Raw genomic sequence first — 18,541 nt, 5'->3', positions numbered from 1 at the left:
ACAGCGGCAGGGCCCGGTAAACCCCACTTACCTTTCCGGCGGAGCTCCGGATCGAGGCAAGGATCCGCCTTCACCTCGATCTTCTTCGCCACGCTCCGCCGGCCCCCCAATCCTCTTCGCCTCTGCCTTAAGGGCAGGCGAAGCCCCCCGCTCCGCTCCTGCTTCTCCGGTCCGATTAGAAGCGGAGCACATCCCTATTTTATACTTTGAATGTTTTTAATTTTTGTGAACCGCCCAGAGAGCTCCAGCTATTGGGTGGTATAGAAATGCAATAAATAAATAAATATGCATAGGATTGCACCCTTAAAGGTGTATGACCAGTCACACAGTGAAGTCAGGGCTCACAGGCTCGAAGGGCCAGGGCATTTTGCTTAGCAGGGACAGTGATGTCATCTGACATCCCCTTCAGACTTTCTTGCTCCCTCTATGCTTAGCTGCACGCATCTCAATACCTGCGGAGGTGTGAGGAAACAGATGTCCCCAGCAACAATATATTGGTGTGACCTATCATTGTTGCAATGCAAAGTGTTTGGGGCTGGCTTGGTCTTGAATGGGCGATTAAGACTCATTTGCTTTACCAAATATATGTAAAACTTATGTTAAAAAAATACTTATCCCTGCTCAGATATATAGGAGGAGGAGCCTGGGAGCCCCATCGAGAGCATCTGGATTAAAATAAATGGGGCAAGGAATAAAAGGAGCATGATAGTCGGAGTCTACTACGGATCACCCAATCAAGAAGACAAGGATGAAACTTTTGAAAAGCGAATTGCGATGTAGTAGTGATGGGGGACTTCAATTACCACGATATCTTTTGGGCGACAAATTCTGCCAAAAGCGGCCCTTCCAAGCAATTCCTGACTCTACTATTCTATGGTTCTATGAAAAGGCCTGCTCCTGGTGTAGATGAAAATTGCTAGAAGCGGTGTTTTAATATGGATCAACACAGCTGCCTGCAGTTTTGTACTTTCCTTGGGGCATGGCTATGAGGGCTGTCATGATGAGCCCCTGCACTGCAAAATGCACCACTGCACCACTGGTGGGTTGAGTTCAGCTTGGCAGGTCATGACTTGTACAAGTCTAGTCTACATGCTTGAAAGACAGCTACGGTCAAAGGCTTCTGGATTTTTACATGCTTGACCTGCACGTCAGTGCCATTTCTGTAGAAGAGACAATCCACTTTGGAGTAAAAGGCTGCTCACTCCAATGGGCATCTTCTCATGGGAAAGACCCACAGACATGAATAGGAAGAGTCATGCAATGGAACCAATGACCAAAGAGTCGTGGGCTCTCCCACACTAGAGACATTCAAGAGGCAGCTGGACAACCATCTGTCAGGTATGCTTTCAGGTGGATTCCTGCATTGAGCAGGGGGTTGGACTCGATGGCCTTGTAGGCCACTTCCCACGCTACTATTCAACGATTCTATGATTCTATGACCCCACCAATTGGACAGTGCCTAAAACAGGGGATGTTGCAGCGATCCAAAAATCCCCTACCAGGTTTGAATAAACAAGACCATTTGGCATAAGATTCCAGTCAAGGTTCCCATGAACGTTTATTCCTGTCAGTGGAGACTAATGAAGTGCAGAAGCTTGTTGCTAAAGATGAGCTGTACGAAGGGGGCACCTCATTAATTTGAAGGCCAGCCTTTGTTGTCCCAGCTGTCAAATCCCTGCTATATTAATGTCCTCTGTTGCCATCTCCGGTGCAGGATGAGAGCCTCCTTCCCCTGGTAGGCCTAGCACGGCTGTTCGCTTTGAAGCCGCTTCATTTTCATTTTCTGCCTCCTCGCTGTTCTGAGTTTTTTGGTCTTCAAGAAACTATCTTCTAATTGGTATAAGAAGTCTTCTATTATGCCAACCTGCAGGCAAACACAAAAGGATACAGGCTGTCAGACAATGCAGCATCCACCTGCTTGCAGATATTCAGTGTTCTTTGCTACATGGATTACTTCCCCTTCAAACTGAAGTGGTTGGCTTTGTGAATATCTCATGGCGATGACGATGAGATGACGATGCACAAATTCTTTCCCAACAGTGCATTTCACACCCACGCTATGAGTCCAGCCTCTGCTATTCCCGTTTCACAGATGGGGAGTAGAGTTTGAGATGTAGCGGCCGTTTTAATCGAAATAAGAGCGAGCGCAAATGATAGGAAAACCATGTACCTGCGACTTTTCTTTGGCTGTCACGCTTGGAAAATTAATAGATTGCACCCACCTTTTAAGAGAGGCTGCTTAACTTCTTCTATTCACATATTTAAAAGAGCTGTCATGTTCAGTTAAGTCACTTGGGACCCCAGGCTAGGACAGACAGGAAGGTCTTACCAGCCTTCGCCAACTTGGGTACCTCCAGATGTTTTTGGCCACAACTCTCATGAACTCTGGTGGTTGGGGCAGATGGGAGTTGTAGTCTAAAACATGAGAAGGAACCAGGCTGGGGAAGGCTGTCTCAGGCAATGAGAGGCTCTTAACACTGCATTATCCTCGGAATCCTAAATTAAACCTAACTTTCTGGAGCAAATAACTACAAGAGAGGTTGTTGTCTATCAAAAAGATATTCAAGTCAAAAGATTATTCTACCTTACAAATTTAAATCATTTTGAATCCGGTTTAAGGAATAATGAGTATTATTGTTTTGAGATGGAGCAAAGAATTACCTGTTAGCGACTTCCGCTACACATTTAAACAGGCTGGAAAAAGTTCTGCTGTCTCAGCTTCCTCCAATCACTCTTAGGAATTACAACCATGGCAAATCAACAGTTACAAATCCCTAGTCCTAGAATCCTATCAGAGAACAATATTCTCAAGGTGTCCTTGGTTGAAGGCCAAGGTCTTTAAAACGTACTTAGAAAATGGTTTATATTTGTAGGGTAGACATGCTTTAGACCAGGGATGGGGAACCTCCAGCCCATGGGCCTAATGTGGATTTCAGAGTTTTCCCATCTTGTCCACGTAGGACTGGATTCCTTTTGCAGGACCCTAACCCCATCCCCAAGCCCTGCACCTGCTTTCTGGAGGGCTTGTGGAGGCAGTGGGGAGAAGAATCCCCTTGTTATATCCAAAGAGAGATTGGAGATATCAGTGGGGATTCTCCAATGCGCCGCTTCCACTATTGGGAATATTGCAACCTTGTCTGCAAGTTACAGGAAGGGGGCAGTGTTGCAGTTAGTTATGGGAGTAGCTAGCCTTAGGATCTCTATAGTCGACAGCGTGGTTTTCTCCTTCCTGTTCCTCCCCCCCTCTCTCCCTCTGTTTCTCTTCCTCCATTCCTGGGAGCATGTTACTGGCTTTCCCTCCTGCTGGTGTTATAGAACACTAAGAAATGGACTGAACAAAATCCCTTTTTGAAACTATGCTGTGCCTGCATCACATGCACAATAATACTTATGAATAAAGCTGAAGTATTTCTTCACTAAAAGAAAGGTGTGGATTCTTTTATTGTGTGCATGTTGCACTGGTAAATGCTCATTCCGTTTTGCCTTTTTTGTTTTTCCTCTGCTAACTGCCTTTCTAACGAGAGGCAGCAATATCATATAAACCCATTATCACCCCTTCCCAGTTGGACGACTGAGCAGGGGAGTCCCTGATCAGTGATCTGAGAGAAAGTCTTACTGTGAAATGCTTTCCCCACCACACATTCTCCCCAATAGGGGAAGGTTCAGGGCCGGCAAAGCTGCTCTGACAAAGCTATGGGCTGGAGGGTTGATCATCCACCCAGCACCTTGGCCAAGGAGGTTTCAGTATGTGCAGGTTGGCCTTGATGTCAGGAGGAGCCACCCGCCCCTTGGGTCATTCAGTCTGTGTATGTGTAGGGGGTGTGATCTGGCTCCCGTGCCCTCTAAAGTTCCCCACCCCTTCGTTAGACTCTTGACTGACTTGAACTGTGCACATTGGCACATGAGTGCAGTTACTGTTGTGTGGTATAAAAGGCAGGCTCTTGTCACACTACTTTTGACCAGGGCCATTATGAATATATTAGTTATTTACTGACCACATTTATATGCTGCCCATGTTCTGTAGGCATCTTACAGTACCATAAGGGTGTATAAAATGTTGTAATTTGCCCCTCTCCATTCCCCATTTAAGAAAAACCAAATAGTCTGTTGCACTTGACAAATCCTGCTTTAAGACTATGGGGCTGTTCACACAACACACTAATCCATGCTCAGTGGTTGAGTATGAGTTGTGTTAAACCGTGGGATAGTGTGTTGTCTGAACACAGCCACAGTGGCTTGTTAACCATGCAATGTGGCTTATTTTCTCGAAAAAGCCTGCTTGAGAACCCATAGTTTGCTGTTGCATTTTTCAGGGTGGTTAACAAGCTACGCTGCGGACGTTCAGACAACACTGTAACCCACCTGTGGAAAACAGACTGCATTCAGGCAACACACTAACCCACATTCAACAAACAACCCATGGTTCGAAACACTGAGTATGGGTTAGCATGTTGTGTGAACAGCCCCTGTGTGTATGCCCTCATATATGCATGCACATGTAGTATTCCTTTTGCCCTCTTCATAAGTCATCTATTATTTTTCCTGACGTGGGATCTGTTATTTTCCTGATGTGATGATAGTGCCTTCTTTGAGTTTGTGCACACTGCCGACGAGAATTTATCAAAATGCTGTCTTTAACTGGCATTGAAAAACAGCCACTTTAAAAGAAAGGCACGCCGGAAAAATTAATCTTGAGCAAGTTTTCCTGATAAGAAGAGAACGCCAACAGAAGAGCGGATGCTTCTGGCGTTTGCAAGCTGAAAGTCAGTGCAGGGAGAAAAATGTGCATTCCATACCGCCATGGCAAGAACCATTTTTCTATTAAATCAAAATGAAGTTCTGAATAAATACATTTCCCTGAGAAATATCATTCACCAGAGGGGTTCAGTAAAAGAATAAAGGATGCCAAAAAAATAATTCTTGCAGAGGCCATCCATCGTCTTCAAGAACAGACCAATAATTATTTTAATAAGTGGCATATTGAAATGCCTATCTCCCTCCCCCCCACATATATCACAAACAGCTCTAAAACAATTTCAAAGAGTATCTTTATGTGTACAGATGAGGACAGCATCCAGGTGTTCTGTATGAATAGCGCACGCACGCGCGCACACACACACATATAGCAGCATATAGTCATCATTCATGTTTATTCATAGGCATCACTATTCTCAGAAATGCAAATAGCCTGATAAAATGAACACAAGATAGCTGGGAGTTTGCAATTAATTATACACCGAGCCACCCCATCGCCTCAGTTCTGAGATACAGGTACAGAAGATCTGTTCCTACTGGATTGTAAACTGCTCAATCCCTTTTCTTAAAAAATACAAATGCATCGCTCTGACATCAGTCTGGTGGAGCGTGGTGTGTGTGTGTGTGTGTGTGTGTGTGTGTGTGTGTGTGTGTGTGTGTGAGAGAGAGAGAGAGAGAGTAGTCATAACAGACTGGAAAAATAAGAATCAATCTCAATATGGTTTGCTTACCGTTGCAACTATCTAAAGATAGGGCTCCCACATTTGGAGCTGAATCTATATAAACCCTTTCTACAGTGCATACTCCGATAGCAGGTAGCACTGGCGTGCTGCTCTGTTAAACTTCTAAGCATGGCTTAAACAGCTCTGTTTTAACCAGATTTCCCCATAGCTCTGGTTGTTCCATGTAAATCATCTGGTGTTAAAAGTCATATGGTCCCTGAAGGACGAGTGTCCACCATATGAAGCCACTGGTTTAGTTAAGATCTCCATTGCCCTGGGCCAAGTGCCGGTGGCAACCAGGAATTGGGACTGCTGCTCCCATGGCGATGCCCTGTTTATTTCCTCTTCCTTTTCAATCCCTTTTCCATTTGGGCCATGTCTTTCAGATTGTACCTGAGGCCATAGCCTATCTTACTAGTAAACTTAGGGTGACCATATGAAAAAGAGGACAGGGTTCCTGTATCTTTAACAGTTGTATAGAAAAGGGAATTTCAGCAGGTGTCATTCGTATGCACGCATGCAGTACCTGGTGAAACCCCTTCTTCGTCACAACAACAGTTTTAACTGGGGAGGATGGGAAAGGTGGGGGAAACAGATTCTGTAGATTTGAAGACATTCCCACTGGTAAAAGTTATAATTCTTTTAGATTTCCTCTCTCATCTCACACTATTGCCCCGCTCGTGCTCTTCGCTCCTCTGATGCCATGTTTCTCACCTGCCCAAGGGTCTCTACTTCCCTTGCTCGGCTTCGTCCATTTTCTTCTGCTGCCCCTTACGCCTGGAACACTCTTCCAGAACATTTGAGAACTACAAGTTCAATCGCAGCTTTTAAAGCTCAGCTAAAAACTTTTCTTTTTCCTAAAGCTTTTTAAACTTGATTTTGTTCTGACTTTTATACTGTTAGTTTTACTCTACCCTGTGCCTGTTTGGTGCATTCTCTTCCCCTTCTTATTGTTTTATTATGATTTTATTAGAATGTAAGCCTATGCGGCAGGGTCTTGCTATTTTATTGTTTTACTCTGTACAGCACTATGTACATTGATGGCGCTATATAAATAAATAATAATAATAATAATTTGAGCGCATTGAAACTGCAAGCACCAAAAAAAGTCATTGTAAAAGCGGTCAGGAGAAAAAATGGAATAATGAGTCAGAAATAGCAGTGGGGCAATGGGCTAGGAAATATGTCATGTGCTGCACACATCAGAGAGATGTTGCAGCACTAGGATGAAACGCTACTTTAGCTTGGCCCCCTGGTCCTGCTATTCCTATGGTTAAAAAGTTAGCTTAGTTCTTTGGAAACCACAAGATCATCTTGCCCCCAGTATTTCTTTTCCGGTAGGCCTTTGCATCTGTAACTGTTTTCAATGGATGTGCTAGGCCCAATCCATTGCTTTCATTGGGACTTGGGATCGCTCCTCATGTTCGCTTGAGTGTTATAGAAACTGCTAGAGCTATTGTCCCCTCTGCCCCCACTACTCCATTATTGTTGGAGGTGCTAGGTCAGGGAGGAACCCACAATGTGGCCCTTACCATAGGTGTATGCAAGGGGTGTGCTGGGTGTGCCCCCCGGCACACCCTAATGTCTCAAGCAATAAATGCCAAATTGAGGGAGCCATTGAGTAGGAATCCTGAGGGGGATTCAGTGAGAATGGTCCTCTGGCTGCACCATTGCCGCCTCCCCACCAACAGCACGCTGTTGCTTCTAGCAGTGGGAGCGAAAAGGAATCGCTGTGCTGGAAGCCTTTCTGCCAGGAGTCACACTTCAAAGAGGCCAGGAGGAGCGTCCTGAAAGCTAATCTCGCCTCCCAAGCACCTTGACTGAGTATTCAATGAATGTTTGCCTTTAAAAATAAATAAAATTCCCTGGGCGCACACCCTAATGAAATGTGCTGATCATGCCTGTGGCTCTTACACCAGCATTGCCCCTGCTGCTCCTAGGAAGGGTGATACTGGTGTGACTATGGAGCTGCTTCTCCCATCTGATTGGAACTTCTGACATTCAGTGCTGTGAATGAGTCAGGGGACAGCGGACAACCAGGTTGATCAGGGGTCTGGAAACAAAGCCCTCTGAAGAGAGACTGAAACAACTGAGCATGTTTAGCCTGGAGAAGACAAGATTGAGGGGAGACATGATTGCACTCTTCAAATACTTGAAAGGTTGTCACAAAGAGGAAGGCCAGGATCTCTTCTCAATCATCCCAGAGTGCAGGACACGGAATAATGGGCTCAAGCCACATTCTGGCTGGACATCAGGCTCTCCCACACTAGAGGCATTCCAGAGGCAGCTGGACAACCATCTGTCAGGGATGCTTTAGGGTGGATTCCTGCGTTGAGCAGGGGGTTGGACTTGATGGCCTTGTAGGCCCCTTCCAACTCTACTATTCTATGATTCTATGGACAACATGCTCCCAAGGACCAACAAGGGGCCTGTAGTCATACATCAATTTTGCCTGGTTCTGCCCATTGTACATTCCTGTTTGTGATAAGAAACTGGGGAAATGACCACTATATGCCTGCAAATTCCAGATTCTTGCTGTACTAATTCTGAGTTTCTCAAGTTCTTGAGGGGAACTGCTAGAGGGAGGTCAGCCTTGAACAGAAGATATTGGCAGATTACTCGGTACATCCTATTCCTTTCTTGTGCATCCTTGATCCCTCTCTTTATTGCAGTAGTTCCAAACCTTGGGCCTCCAGATGTTGTTGAACTCAATGTTTTCAATGATGTTTGGGGTAATGTTTATTATTGTATTATTTTGATATTTTTATTATTGTATTTTTTGTTTGTTTCATTGTTGTTTATGACTGTAAACTGCCCCAAGAAAAGGAAGCATGAGGCTCTTCATTCCTGCATTTTAAAACTGAAGTGCAAATATAGAAAGCCAAGAAAACGTCACCTTGCTCTGCGATTCTCAGCATTAAAAGCTAAGTTTGCATGTTTCATGGTAAGGCTGGGCCTGGAAGCAAGACAATGTCGCCCTGTCTGCAGTGTGCTGACTCAAGCAACTGCATCATGCTGCTTCATGATAAGGCTGCCCCTGCTTTGTTTTGCCTAGTCTGTAAAGTGTGAAGCATCTCTCTGCATTATGTTGTTGACTCATGATTCGACTTGCTCAACTTGATAGCAGGAAAGCAATAGGATTACAAAACAATCTGATTCCTCGGGTAACACAAAGCCAGAATAGACCATCCGGGTTGTGTTACAGCCATAGTATTTTCTATTTCTACCTCATCTGTCAAAACGAGATTCCGAATACCTGCCCACTGTTGTGGTGCGTGACAGGGTTTTTTGAAAGCAAAATTTCCAACTGCACAAATGCCCTGTCAGACATGCCCCCCCACCCCCGCATAAGCCAAACACATTATCTTTTCTTTCACGACTGGACAGATTATCAACACCAGTAGCAACTTAAACTTAAAGACATATTGACAGGGCCATACGGATACCCAGGAAGGACGGCAGACCAAGAGAAGTACACCACTGGTTGTCACCTACAGCCCCCAATTGAAACCACTGCAATGGATCATCAGTGAACTCCAACCTATCAGCAGCACAGGCATTTTTCTCTCACAAGCCTTGGGAGGCAGACCAGTCCTGGCCTACAGGCAACTTCCCAACCTGAAGCAGCTGCTAACCAGCAACAGTACACAGGACAGAGACACCAACAGAGGGACCAGACCATGCAATAGACCCCCGTGGCAACTCTGCCCCCGCATGTATTCAGGCAACACTGTCATAGACCCAACAACATCAGTCACACCATCAAGGGCTCTTTCGGCTGCATCCTTATACATGCCATCCCTGACTTTGTCTATTGTCACGTTCTTAATAAACACATCCACATAACACGTGTCTTATATTTTTCACCACTTTTTTCAACTGCACATTATCAGATTTGCATTTGAACATTTCTTTTCCCAACTGCACATTTTGTGTCCAACTGTACACTAAAAAAAACAAAAAACACCTGGTGCGTGAAGGGTGGGAGGAACTGTCGGCTGCGTAATTGATTTTTTTATGTCACCGCCGCATCTGATGATGTTCGTGACATAGCACTGAGACCAATCAAGTCATATAATTAAACTCTATGTAACCAGCTTGTGCGAGCATCGAAATATCACATGAGCAGAATGGGGATAAACACGCACATGCGCGCACTCACAGACACATGCAATTCTATCTTTTGACAAGACATTACGTGGAAAGGTACTACAAAAAACATCTGTTAGGCAGTTGTAGCGCCCATTTGTGAGTTCCTGCCTGCACATTTGATTTTAAAAAGCTGGGGTGGGGGTGGGGGTGGGGGTGGGAAAGACCGCCTGCCCTTTCCCTCTTTTTGTCTTTTTAAAGGTGCCAGTTCATTTCCCTTTGAAAAGAAGAAAAGCTGTGATGGTGCATCTCCCTGGGAAATGCCAGCACTTTTTTTTTCCATTTTGTGCTTTGTGGGGAAATGTTTAAAGTGCAAGACCTGGACGTCAGGTAGAAGAGCTGCAGTTGGCAGGTGGCAACTGAGGGGATATCAAAGAACAGGTCTTCATTGAAGCTGCCAACGCTGCTGCCACAGGGATTGGGATGTTTCCAGCGAAAGTGCTTCTGGCTTAAAACTAGAAAGAACTGCTCAGAAAAGAGCCGATTTAGCCTTTCAGTAATCAGGTTCTATACTGTGTCCTGGTACACTTCACAAGTACATGGGACAGGGCCTTCTCGATGGTGGCACCTAGGCTGGAGTTGGAGGGAAATTGAATGCACAGGCGACATGGACCTGTACTGGGATATTTTGTAGTATTGAGTATAGCAGAACACCCTAGGTAATGACAAAAGGATCCATCCCAATCCAAGGCCCAAGAATGAGCCTGTCAGAATTTGCCTGCCTGGAGACTTGGGTGATGAAGAGAGAGATGGATAGGCCCCAAAGGCCCTCCAGCTGAGGCTGGGGTACAGCTTTGCCTCTTGACTGGGGAAAGGAGGGAAGGAGAGCCCCTCCCTATCCATGGCCCAGGAAGGCCCCAAGTGGCCTCAGCCTTCGGTTCCTAGAGCCAAAGTGGTTCCTGCTTGAAAAACAGTGAACGTCACTGATCTAGGTAGCATTGTGTATCCTGACCAGTAGTGGCTTTCCCTGATTCCTTTAACCAGAGGCCCCAGAGACTGAATCGGGGACCTTTGGCATGCAAAGTATGTACCCCACCATTGAGGTAAAGTCTACCTCCAGTATTCTAAGCAGTAGGCCTATATGCATCAGTTGCTGAGGAACATGGGTGGATGCAGTTGCACTCTGTCCTACTTTGTTGGTCCCTGGTCGACAGCTGGTTGGCTGTTGTGTGAACAGAGTGCCGGACTAGATGGATCCTTGGTCTGATCCAGCAGGGCTCTTCTTATGTTCTTATGTAAATTCCTTCCCTAAAAACCAGCTCCTGAAGTTCTAAAGCAAGTTTTCCCTAACCTGGTACTCTCCAGATGTTTTGGACTTCCAACTCCCGGCAGTGGCAGCCTCCATATCCAATGCTAAAGAATGCTGGAAGGTGTAGTCCAAAACATCTGGAGGGCACCAGGTTGGGGAAATCTATTTTAAAGTTCCATTTCCAGGGATGGCTTTACCATGAAGCAAAGTGAGGCAGCAGCCTCAGATGGCAGATTGTGAGTAGCATCCAAGCCTGGCAAATGGCCGCCTCTTGGATTGTCTTATTGCTTCTCCTTTTATTATGTTGTTTTGATTTTCACATGATGGCATATTGCTTTGGCAACGAGCAGAAGGTACATTTTAGTATAAATACATGTATTATTTGATTGTGAGGAGATGGTTTGGATATCCCTTCACCACCAGTCTCCCTTTGTAAATTCCAGCCTGGGCTGGTACTATAAGTAAAAAAAGAAAAGAAAATGACGAAGGAAGAACTACGTGGATTAACATCAAGTGTATTTTGAGCCTTGAAGTGGTGTGAGAAGCTGAAGGAAGCGGTGGGGAACAGCGTAAGGAAAGAGACAGGGTGATGTGGTCCCCCAATCTGGTGCCATCTATATGTGTTGGATTACAACTCCCATCATTCCCTGGAAATGTTGGGAGTTGCAAACTAACAAATCTGGAGGATGCCAGGCTGGGGAAGACTGTGTTGGCTGGGGCATGCTGGGGGTTGTAGGAGGTTCCCCCCCTGTCTAAACATGCATAGGGCTGTTCCTTTAGAGTGTTAGACTAGGACCAGAGAGACCCAGGTTCAAATCTCCACTCAGCCATGAAGCTTACTGTCACTAGGGTGACCATATGAAAAGGAGGACAGGACTCCTGTATCTTTAACAGTTGCATAGAAAAGGGAATTTCAGCAGGTGTCATTTGTATATATGGAGAACCTGGTGAAATGCCCTCTTCATCACAACAGTTAAAGGTGCAGGAGCTATGCTAGAGTGACCAGATTTAAAAGAGGGCAGGGCACCTGCAGCTTTAACTGTTGTGATGAAGAGGAAATTTCACCAGGTTCCCCATATGGCACCTGCTGAAATTTCCTTTTCAATACAACTGTTAAAGATACAGGAGCTATGCTAGAGTGACCAGATTTAAAAGAGGGCAGGGCACCTGCAGCTTTAACTGTTGTGATGAAGAGGAAATTTCACCAGGTTCCCCATATGGCACCTGCTGAAATTTCCTTTTCAATACAACTGTTAAAGATACAGGAGCCCTGTCCTCCTTTTCATATGGTCACCCTATTACTGTCACTGTCTTACAGCCTAACTTATCTGACAGGGTTGTTGTGCGTATAGAATGGAGGAGGAAAAACCATAAATAAGAACTTTAAAGATAATATACCCCTGGTTTCTTTGGCAAGTGGAACTGTTCCTCCTTTGGGACCACACGACTGATATTTGGATTGTGTAGATAAGTAAATTGTTTGTACAATCACCTATATGGCTTGAACACACTGCCTGGTTAAATGACTAGGCCTCAGTGACCAAAGGAGTAACCTCAGCTCACAGGTTGGCAGCTAGAGTCAAAAGCCTCACTTAGCGTTCTGTCAACCTAGAGGCACAGATGGTTCCTTCTGGAAGAGGCCTCAGGTTCTTTTTGGCAATTGAGGCCCACCTTCTGTGGAGAGGGCGTCACTTTCCCACAAAACATCTGTTGGATGCCAGGTTCTAAGTGCTGTGGCAGCTTCAACGAGACATAAAAATTGAGGTTTTTTTTATGGCATGAAATATGTAAACAGATAATAGGCTCGGTACAGTTTATTCCTTGTGCTATTTAATTTGATATTAAATCCAATTCGTTTTACGTCGTCTATAAATTTTCCTTGGCGCTTTAGATTTTAGCACTGACAGCTCATAACTGCACTGCAGACATTGTCAGTTTTAGGAGCCAGAGGTTGATCTTGAGGGCTCGTGGGAAGCACTCGATGCCAGGAATGGAAGAGGGAAGCAGTTTGTGGCATAAATAAATTGGGCAGATATTACAAACCTGCCACAAAGATCTGTAGGGAAATTCTAAAGGTTGAAACAGCCATCTTCAAAATTACAACGCAATGTCTCTGCTGTTTTAAACTATTTTAACTCCCCCAATGTGCGGAAAGTATGAAGTTCATTTACATTTGCTGCTTGCTTGTATGATTTGCTTAGCTGTCATAAGGACAAGAAACTTAGGAAGGTATAATGAATTCCTTTCATATTTAAAGCTGAGATTAGAAAGTAGTCCTCAGCTCCTTCTGACTTTGCCATTGAATAGGAGGCTGCAGCAACTTAAAAGTAAATAAGATCTCTTAAGAGTAAATGAGATACTCACTGATCATTAGATTCCACAGAGGCTAAACTGAAGAACAAAACTGTTTATTCATTCTGGAAATAATAATAATAATAATAATCTGTATCTGCCTGCTTTTAAACAGGCATTAAAGCCTTTTTTTTATTTTAGCGGGCAATTTTTAATTAGAACCCCGAAAAGATGTGTTTTCATTTGCATTTCTGGATGTGTTTCATTGTGCCCTTTAATTGCTGCTATGGATTTGTTGTTTTTAGAGTTGCAATTTAGCTTGTTTTGTTCTTATGCCTTGAGTATGCCTATGACACTAAAAAGTGGAATATAAAACGAATAAACAAACAAACAATATGCTGCTAGAAAGCTTCATTCATTTGTGCTTTATAGCTTTTATCTTGTTTGCACACATGCATTGTCCTCCTGTTTCTCTCTTCCTCCTCTATTTATTTATTTATTGCATTTATATACCGCCCCATAGCCGAAGCTCTCTGCAAATATTTTTAGGTACATCCTGTTCAGACTATTGTAATGCACTCTATGTGGGGCTGCTTTTGAAAACTCTTCAGAAACTTCAGCTGGTCCAGAATGCTGTGGCCAGGCTGTTGATATAGCTGGTTACAGGGAGCACACAATTCCCCTGTTATGAAAGCTTCTCTGGCTACTGGTTTGTTTCTGGGCAGAATTCAAAGTGCTAGGGGCCGTCTATACGCACAGAAAGCCCCAGGGTGACTGCGCGGTGGTGCTGTGTCGATTATACGAAACAGAAGCCACCTTGCAGCCATCACAGGATTTTCCTGCAAAGCTGTGAAGCACAAAAGCCGGGGATTTACCCGACTTTTTTCTCTGGAGCGAAGTGAGTACGACGCATCTGCCATCTATCCTCACTCCGGAGTTGTGGTGGAGGCACGGCCAGGTGGATGGCGACCCCTGATTGGTCACTGTCCACCTGGGCAGAGGGCATAGAATGGGCCCAGCTGCCAGAAGCCCCACACTTTCGCTGCTGCGGTGTGATTAGCTGCCGCCACCCCAACGCAGCAAAAGTGTGGGGTTTTGCTTATCGTGGCGGCAACTCGCCACCATATAGACAGCCCACTACTTATGATCTACTTGGGACCAGGCTACCTGAAAGACCACCTTCTCCCATACAAGCCTGCCTGGTTACTACAGTCTTCTGTGGAGTCCCTTCTTTGGAGACCACCACCTTCAGAGGCACATTTGGTGGCAACATGAAAGAGAGCCTTCTTGGTGGCCGCTCCCAGGCTGTGGAACTCCCTACCGAGGGAGGCTAGGTTCACGCCCTCTTTGATGTCCTTCTGCTGGCAGGCATTGACTCGCTTTATTCAAGAAGGCCTTTTGCCTGTAAGTGGGTCTGGTGGGTTGGGCGTTGTTTTTTTAAGATTTTTTTCTGCGATTGTTATGTTTTAATGTTTTGTTTTAATCAAGTTTAATTGGCTCTGTAAGCGGCCTTGAGTGCCATTTTTTTGTAGAAAGGCAGGATATAAATAAAACAGTAATTCTAGCTTACCAGAAAGAAAGAAAGAAAGAAAGAAAGAAAGAAAGAAAGAATCGGGGCAAACTATATGTGAAGCATACTAAACGTGATTAGATCACTCAATATCTTTTATTTAATGTCTTTTTAAAAATGGGCTGAGGGCTGCCATGGGAAGGCTATGGGTGTGGGCGCTTGTGCGTTTCATTCTTTCTGGGATGGCTCCACATAACTGCTGCTCTAGGCCTCATTCCTTAATGTGGACATCTAAGTAATCATCAGATGGGAGGGGGGAATTGCGTTTCCCTACCATTGCTTTGCTCCTGCTTCTCTCCCACAATAGGATGAGCAGCTTTCTCTTTCTTCACAAGGGGAAGAAAGAGGAAGCAAGCAACGACCACATGGCCCATTCAGTGGGCGTTTTTATGGTGCAATCTCTCCTGCATATGGCAGAAAATACCGTATTTCTTCGATTCTAAGACGCCATCGATTCTAAGGCGCACCCCATTTTTAGAGATGTTAATTTGGGGAAAAAAGGGCATCTTAGAATCAAAGAAATACTTCCCTCACCGCCCAGCCAACCTCCTCCCCCCCCCGCGCTTTCTTCTAATGGTTGTGTCCTTTTCTTTTTTCCCTCTGTGAGAGAAGAAACTGCCGTTTGCGCGGGAAGAAGGGGGGGCGTTGAAACAAAGAGTAAACTTAACTCACCAGTCCCGCTCTTTACTTGTCTGTGCACCAGGGGACGATGACACGCGAGTAAGTCCCATGGAAATCGATGGGACTTACGAATAAATTTGCCTAACAAAAAAACAGGCGCTTACTCAACCAGCTCCTCGCTCGCATGGCTTGAGGCTGCTGCAGGAGCTTCCTCTTTTCCTCTTACCGTATTGCTTCGATTCTAAGATGCCATCGATTCTAAGACGCAGTCCATTTTTAGAGCTGTTAATTTAGGGGAAAAAGTGCGTCTTAGAATTGAAGCAATACGGTAGCACCAATTAGCCTCACAGCCAAAAGAATCGGATTTTCCGAGTGGCATTTTGAAGCTGGCAAAATGACAGAAGGAACGGGGGTCACACGGGAGGATTGCAGCAGTGTCAAAATGTCCCCTGAAGATCTGTGAGTGCCCAGTTGTGAGCGTGCCATAAAACGCTCATCTGATGACACACTCCGTCTGTGCCAAAATTTGCTGGACAGACCTGCCTTGCCTTGCTCTTGATGGCCAGCCTTACACCCTATTATTTGCCTCTGGCCTGTGGTCTCTTCGGCTGCCCATTGCACGACCTCTCTACTGCCTCCTCTTTGACCACGTTGCTTGCCTCTGACACCACCGCAGGGGGAAGGGAGTTGATTGGAAGGGAAGGTTTGCTCATCGACTTCTCCCAACTCCCAACTCCGGCCTTGTGCAGGCAGTCTCTCGGTTATGGGGCACCTACTGCAAGATGAGGAATTGGGAAGCAATAGAAGGGCTGAGAAGGTTGGAAAATCCATGGATCATTTCCCTCGGATTGTGGGGGAGTGTTAAAATGGGAGTCATTTTTTAATTTGAGATATTTCTTGGCTCTGGTGCTCAGGCTGCTTAGATGAGGTTGGCCCCCCTGCCAGTGACGAAAGGGGCAGGAAGTAATGCTTAAACTGGCCCTCAGCAACAGGTCTTGATTTTTGTGTGTGTGTTCCTTGCTCAAAAGGAATCTTTTCATCGAAGGGCTGTGGTTAAAGGGTATTTATATTCAATTTTCTATTTCCCCCCTTTTCTGTTTTTAATCTTCTTAATGTTAGAGATGGAGCACCTGTATCTTCCTGCTTTCTGTGCAACACCAAAGGAACTTTCAAGCACTTTTCATCCCTGTGCATCGGGAAAAGATGAAAGGTATAATTCACTCTGTAAATGGCTGGGTGGCCGACAAGTCAATTATTCGGCATTATATGTTAATTCTAAATTGACTACAGCAAAGGAGATGGCCTATGGTTCATTTAGCCACAGAGGAGAAGAGCAGTGTACATTTAACAAATATGCTATTATATTAGTCTGCAATAATGTGAGGAAATTACAAACAGTTAAATATTTTCTCTGCAATTTATTAAACGCTGTCGGGTGGCAACGAAGTCTCGTTTTGCAAGGTAACTGGATTAAGTTGAGGATGCTGAACTGTGGAATTGGTTCTCAATCAACAAGATGGATTTTTTTTAAAAAAAAAAAGTCCAGGGGGGATTTTTTATTTGGAAGAATTTTTGTACTATTCTTCCCCCCTCCTCCCAAAAGCTATATTAGATGGAAAGAGCTTCTAACTCTTCTGGGAGATAAGAAACAACACAATCGTTGTGTGAAATGAATAAAGATCGCTCTCAGGTCAAGAATGGCCCTATCTCAACAGAAGCATCTTGTCAAGGGCATAGACTGTTGGCTGGTAGATAAAAGAGGGGGAGAAGATAGAAGGAGCAGTCAGCAGACCCTGCCAGTCAAAAGAAAATAAAAAGGATTCAAGGTATAGCCACACACTACAGACTTAAATTGATCCGCTATTCCCTCTTCCCAGGGAAATGTGGGAATTGTAGGTCTGGGAAAGGGGGAAGAGCAAAGGTCTTGTACAGAATTCTCAATACTTTTTTCAACTCTGATTTCCAGGATCCTTTGGGGGGTGGGGGGAAAACCACGGTAGATAAAATGTAATAAAAGTAAAGCAAGTTTGTAGTGTAGAGAAGGGGGATCTACACTACTGCTTTTAAAGCGCTTTGAAAACGTTTTGAAACCTGTATATGCAGTGTGTCCTGGGCCCCAACAGTTGTCAAAACTGTTATAAAGCGCTTTAAAGCAGTAGTGTAGATCCCCCCTTAAGGTACAAACTGCTGAAGAAACGTTCTCTGTTCTGTTTTGGCAACACCAAATCTATGATGGCCACGTGCCCTCTTTTACATATGATAGTCCTCTGCTTAAAGGGCTGTCCAGTCCAATTGCAGGTTAAAGATAAAACTGGTGGCTGATTCTGGTCCACGCATGGTTAGCCTGGCCACTTGTAGTCTGCAGGTGGCCCCTACAGCTTGCAGAACCTGATTTATCATTTTTGGAGGCAAGTCTCAAAACAAGTGGAAATGCTCATTTCTGGAAGGGACGTATGCTGACCGAAAGGGGGCAGATTCGTTGGTGTTACCGCTTATTTTGTTCAATTTTCTAATTAAGTCCCATAGAACCCACATGAGTAGAAGTTATACTGGCTGGAGGTGATGAGGGTTGCTCCCCCATGTAGTGTAGGCTGCTTCTAATGGTACGTAAAGACTCAACACTTGGAAAAGGAGGGTTTTTTGCGGGTAGGGGAAGCAATGTATTTGACCCTTTTTGTCTTGGTGTTATTTTCATGCAATTCTGCAAATTCTGAGCTTTTCAACAGTACAAGAATCAGGCCTGTCAGAGCCGAGTGAGTGCCTCAAAATGACGCCCACACAATGCTGGTAGGAGGAACTTTTCAGGAATTTAAAAGAAAGAAACGGAAGGAAGGAAGATGTGAGTACTCCACTTGAATTCGTTTTCTTTTTAGCTGCAGTGCAGAATAGATCCTCAGTTCAATTAAAAAAAATTCACATCATTCAGAATCATTAGGATGGTCCAAGGAAAATGGAAAGAGAAGAAGATATATATCCATAGACACTATGAGAAGAAAATAAACTAGCCAACTGGCAAGTTCAGGGCTGACATCAAGGGGAGATGTGGTTGGGCACATATTGAGGTCCCACACCCCAGCAGAGACCCACTAATGAGACTCACCTTCTCTTCACCATGGCATCCTGCTTGTTCACCTGCCAGCAGTGGCAGTGAAAAGGAGGCGCAGTAGCTGTCACTGCCTACTT

The 18,541-nt window shown here is 44.8% G+C and overlaps 1 protein-coding gene across 1 annotated transcript in view; it reads right to left on the bottom strand.

The window, feature by feature from the left end:
• Positions 1 to 1,741: 1,741 nt before the first annotated feature.
• Positions 1,742 to 18,541, bottom strand: part of SPATA16 (spermatogenesis associated 16) — a 181,169-nt gene continuing 164,369 nt past the window's right edge. The window contains exon 10 of the mRNA XM_063131969.1: positions 1,742 to 1,864. Coding sequence (XP_062988039.1) covers positions 1,742 to 1,864 — 123 coding nt within the window. The remainder of the gene's footprint in view (positions 1,865 to 18,541) is intronic.

This window comes from Elgaria multicarinata, chromosome 8, assembly GCF_023053635.1.
Source record: "Elgaria multicarinata webbii isolate HBS135686 ecotype San Diego chromosome 8, rElgMul1.1.pri, whole genome shotgun sequence".
NCBI classification, from domain to species: domain Eukaryota; kingdom Metazoa; phylum Chordata; class Lepidosauria; order Squamata; family Anguidae; genus Elgaria; species Elgaria multicarinata.
The sequence above is the reverse complement of the archived record's forward strand: the minus strand, read 5'-3'. Positions and strand labels throughout refer to the sequence as shown.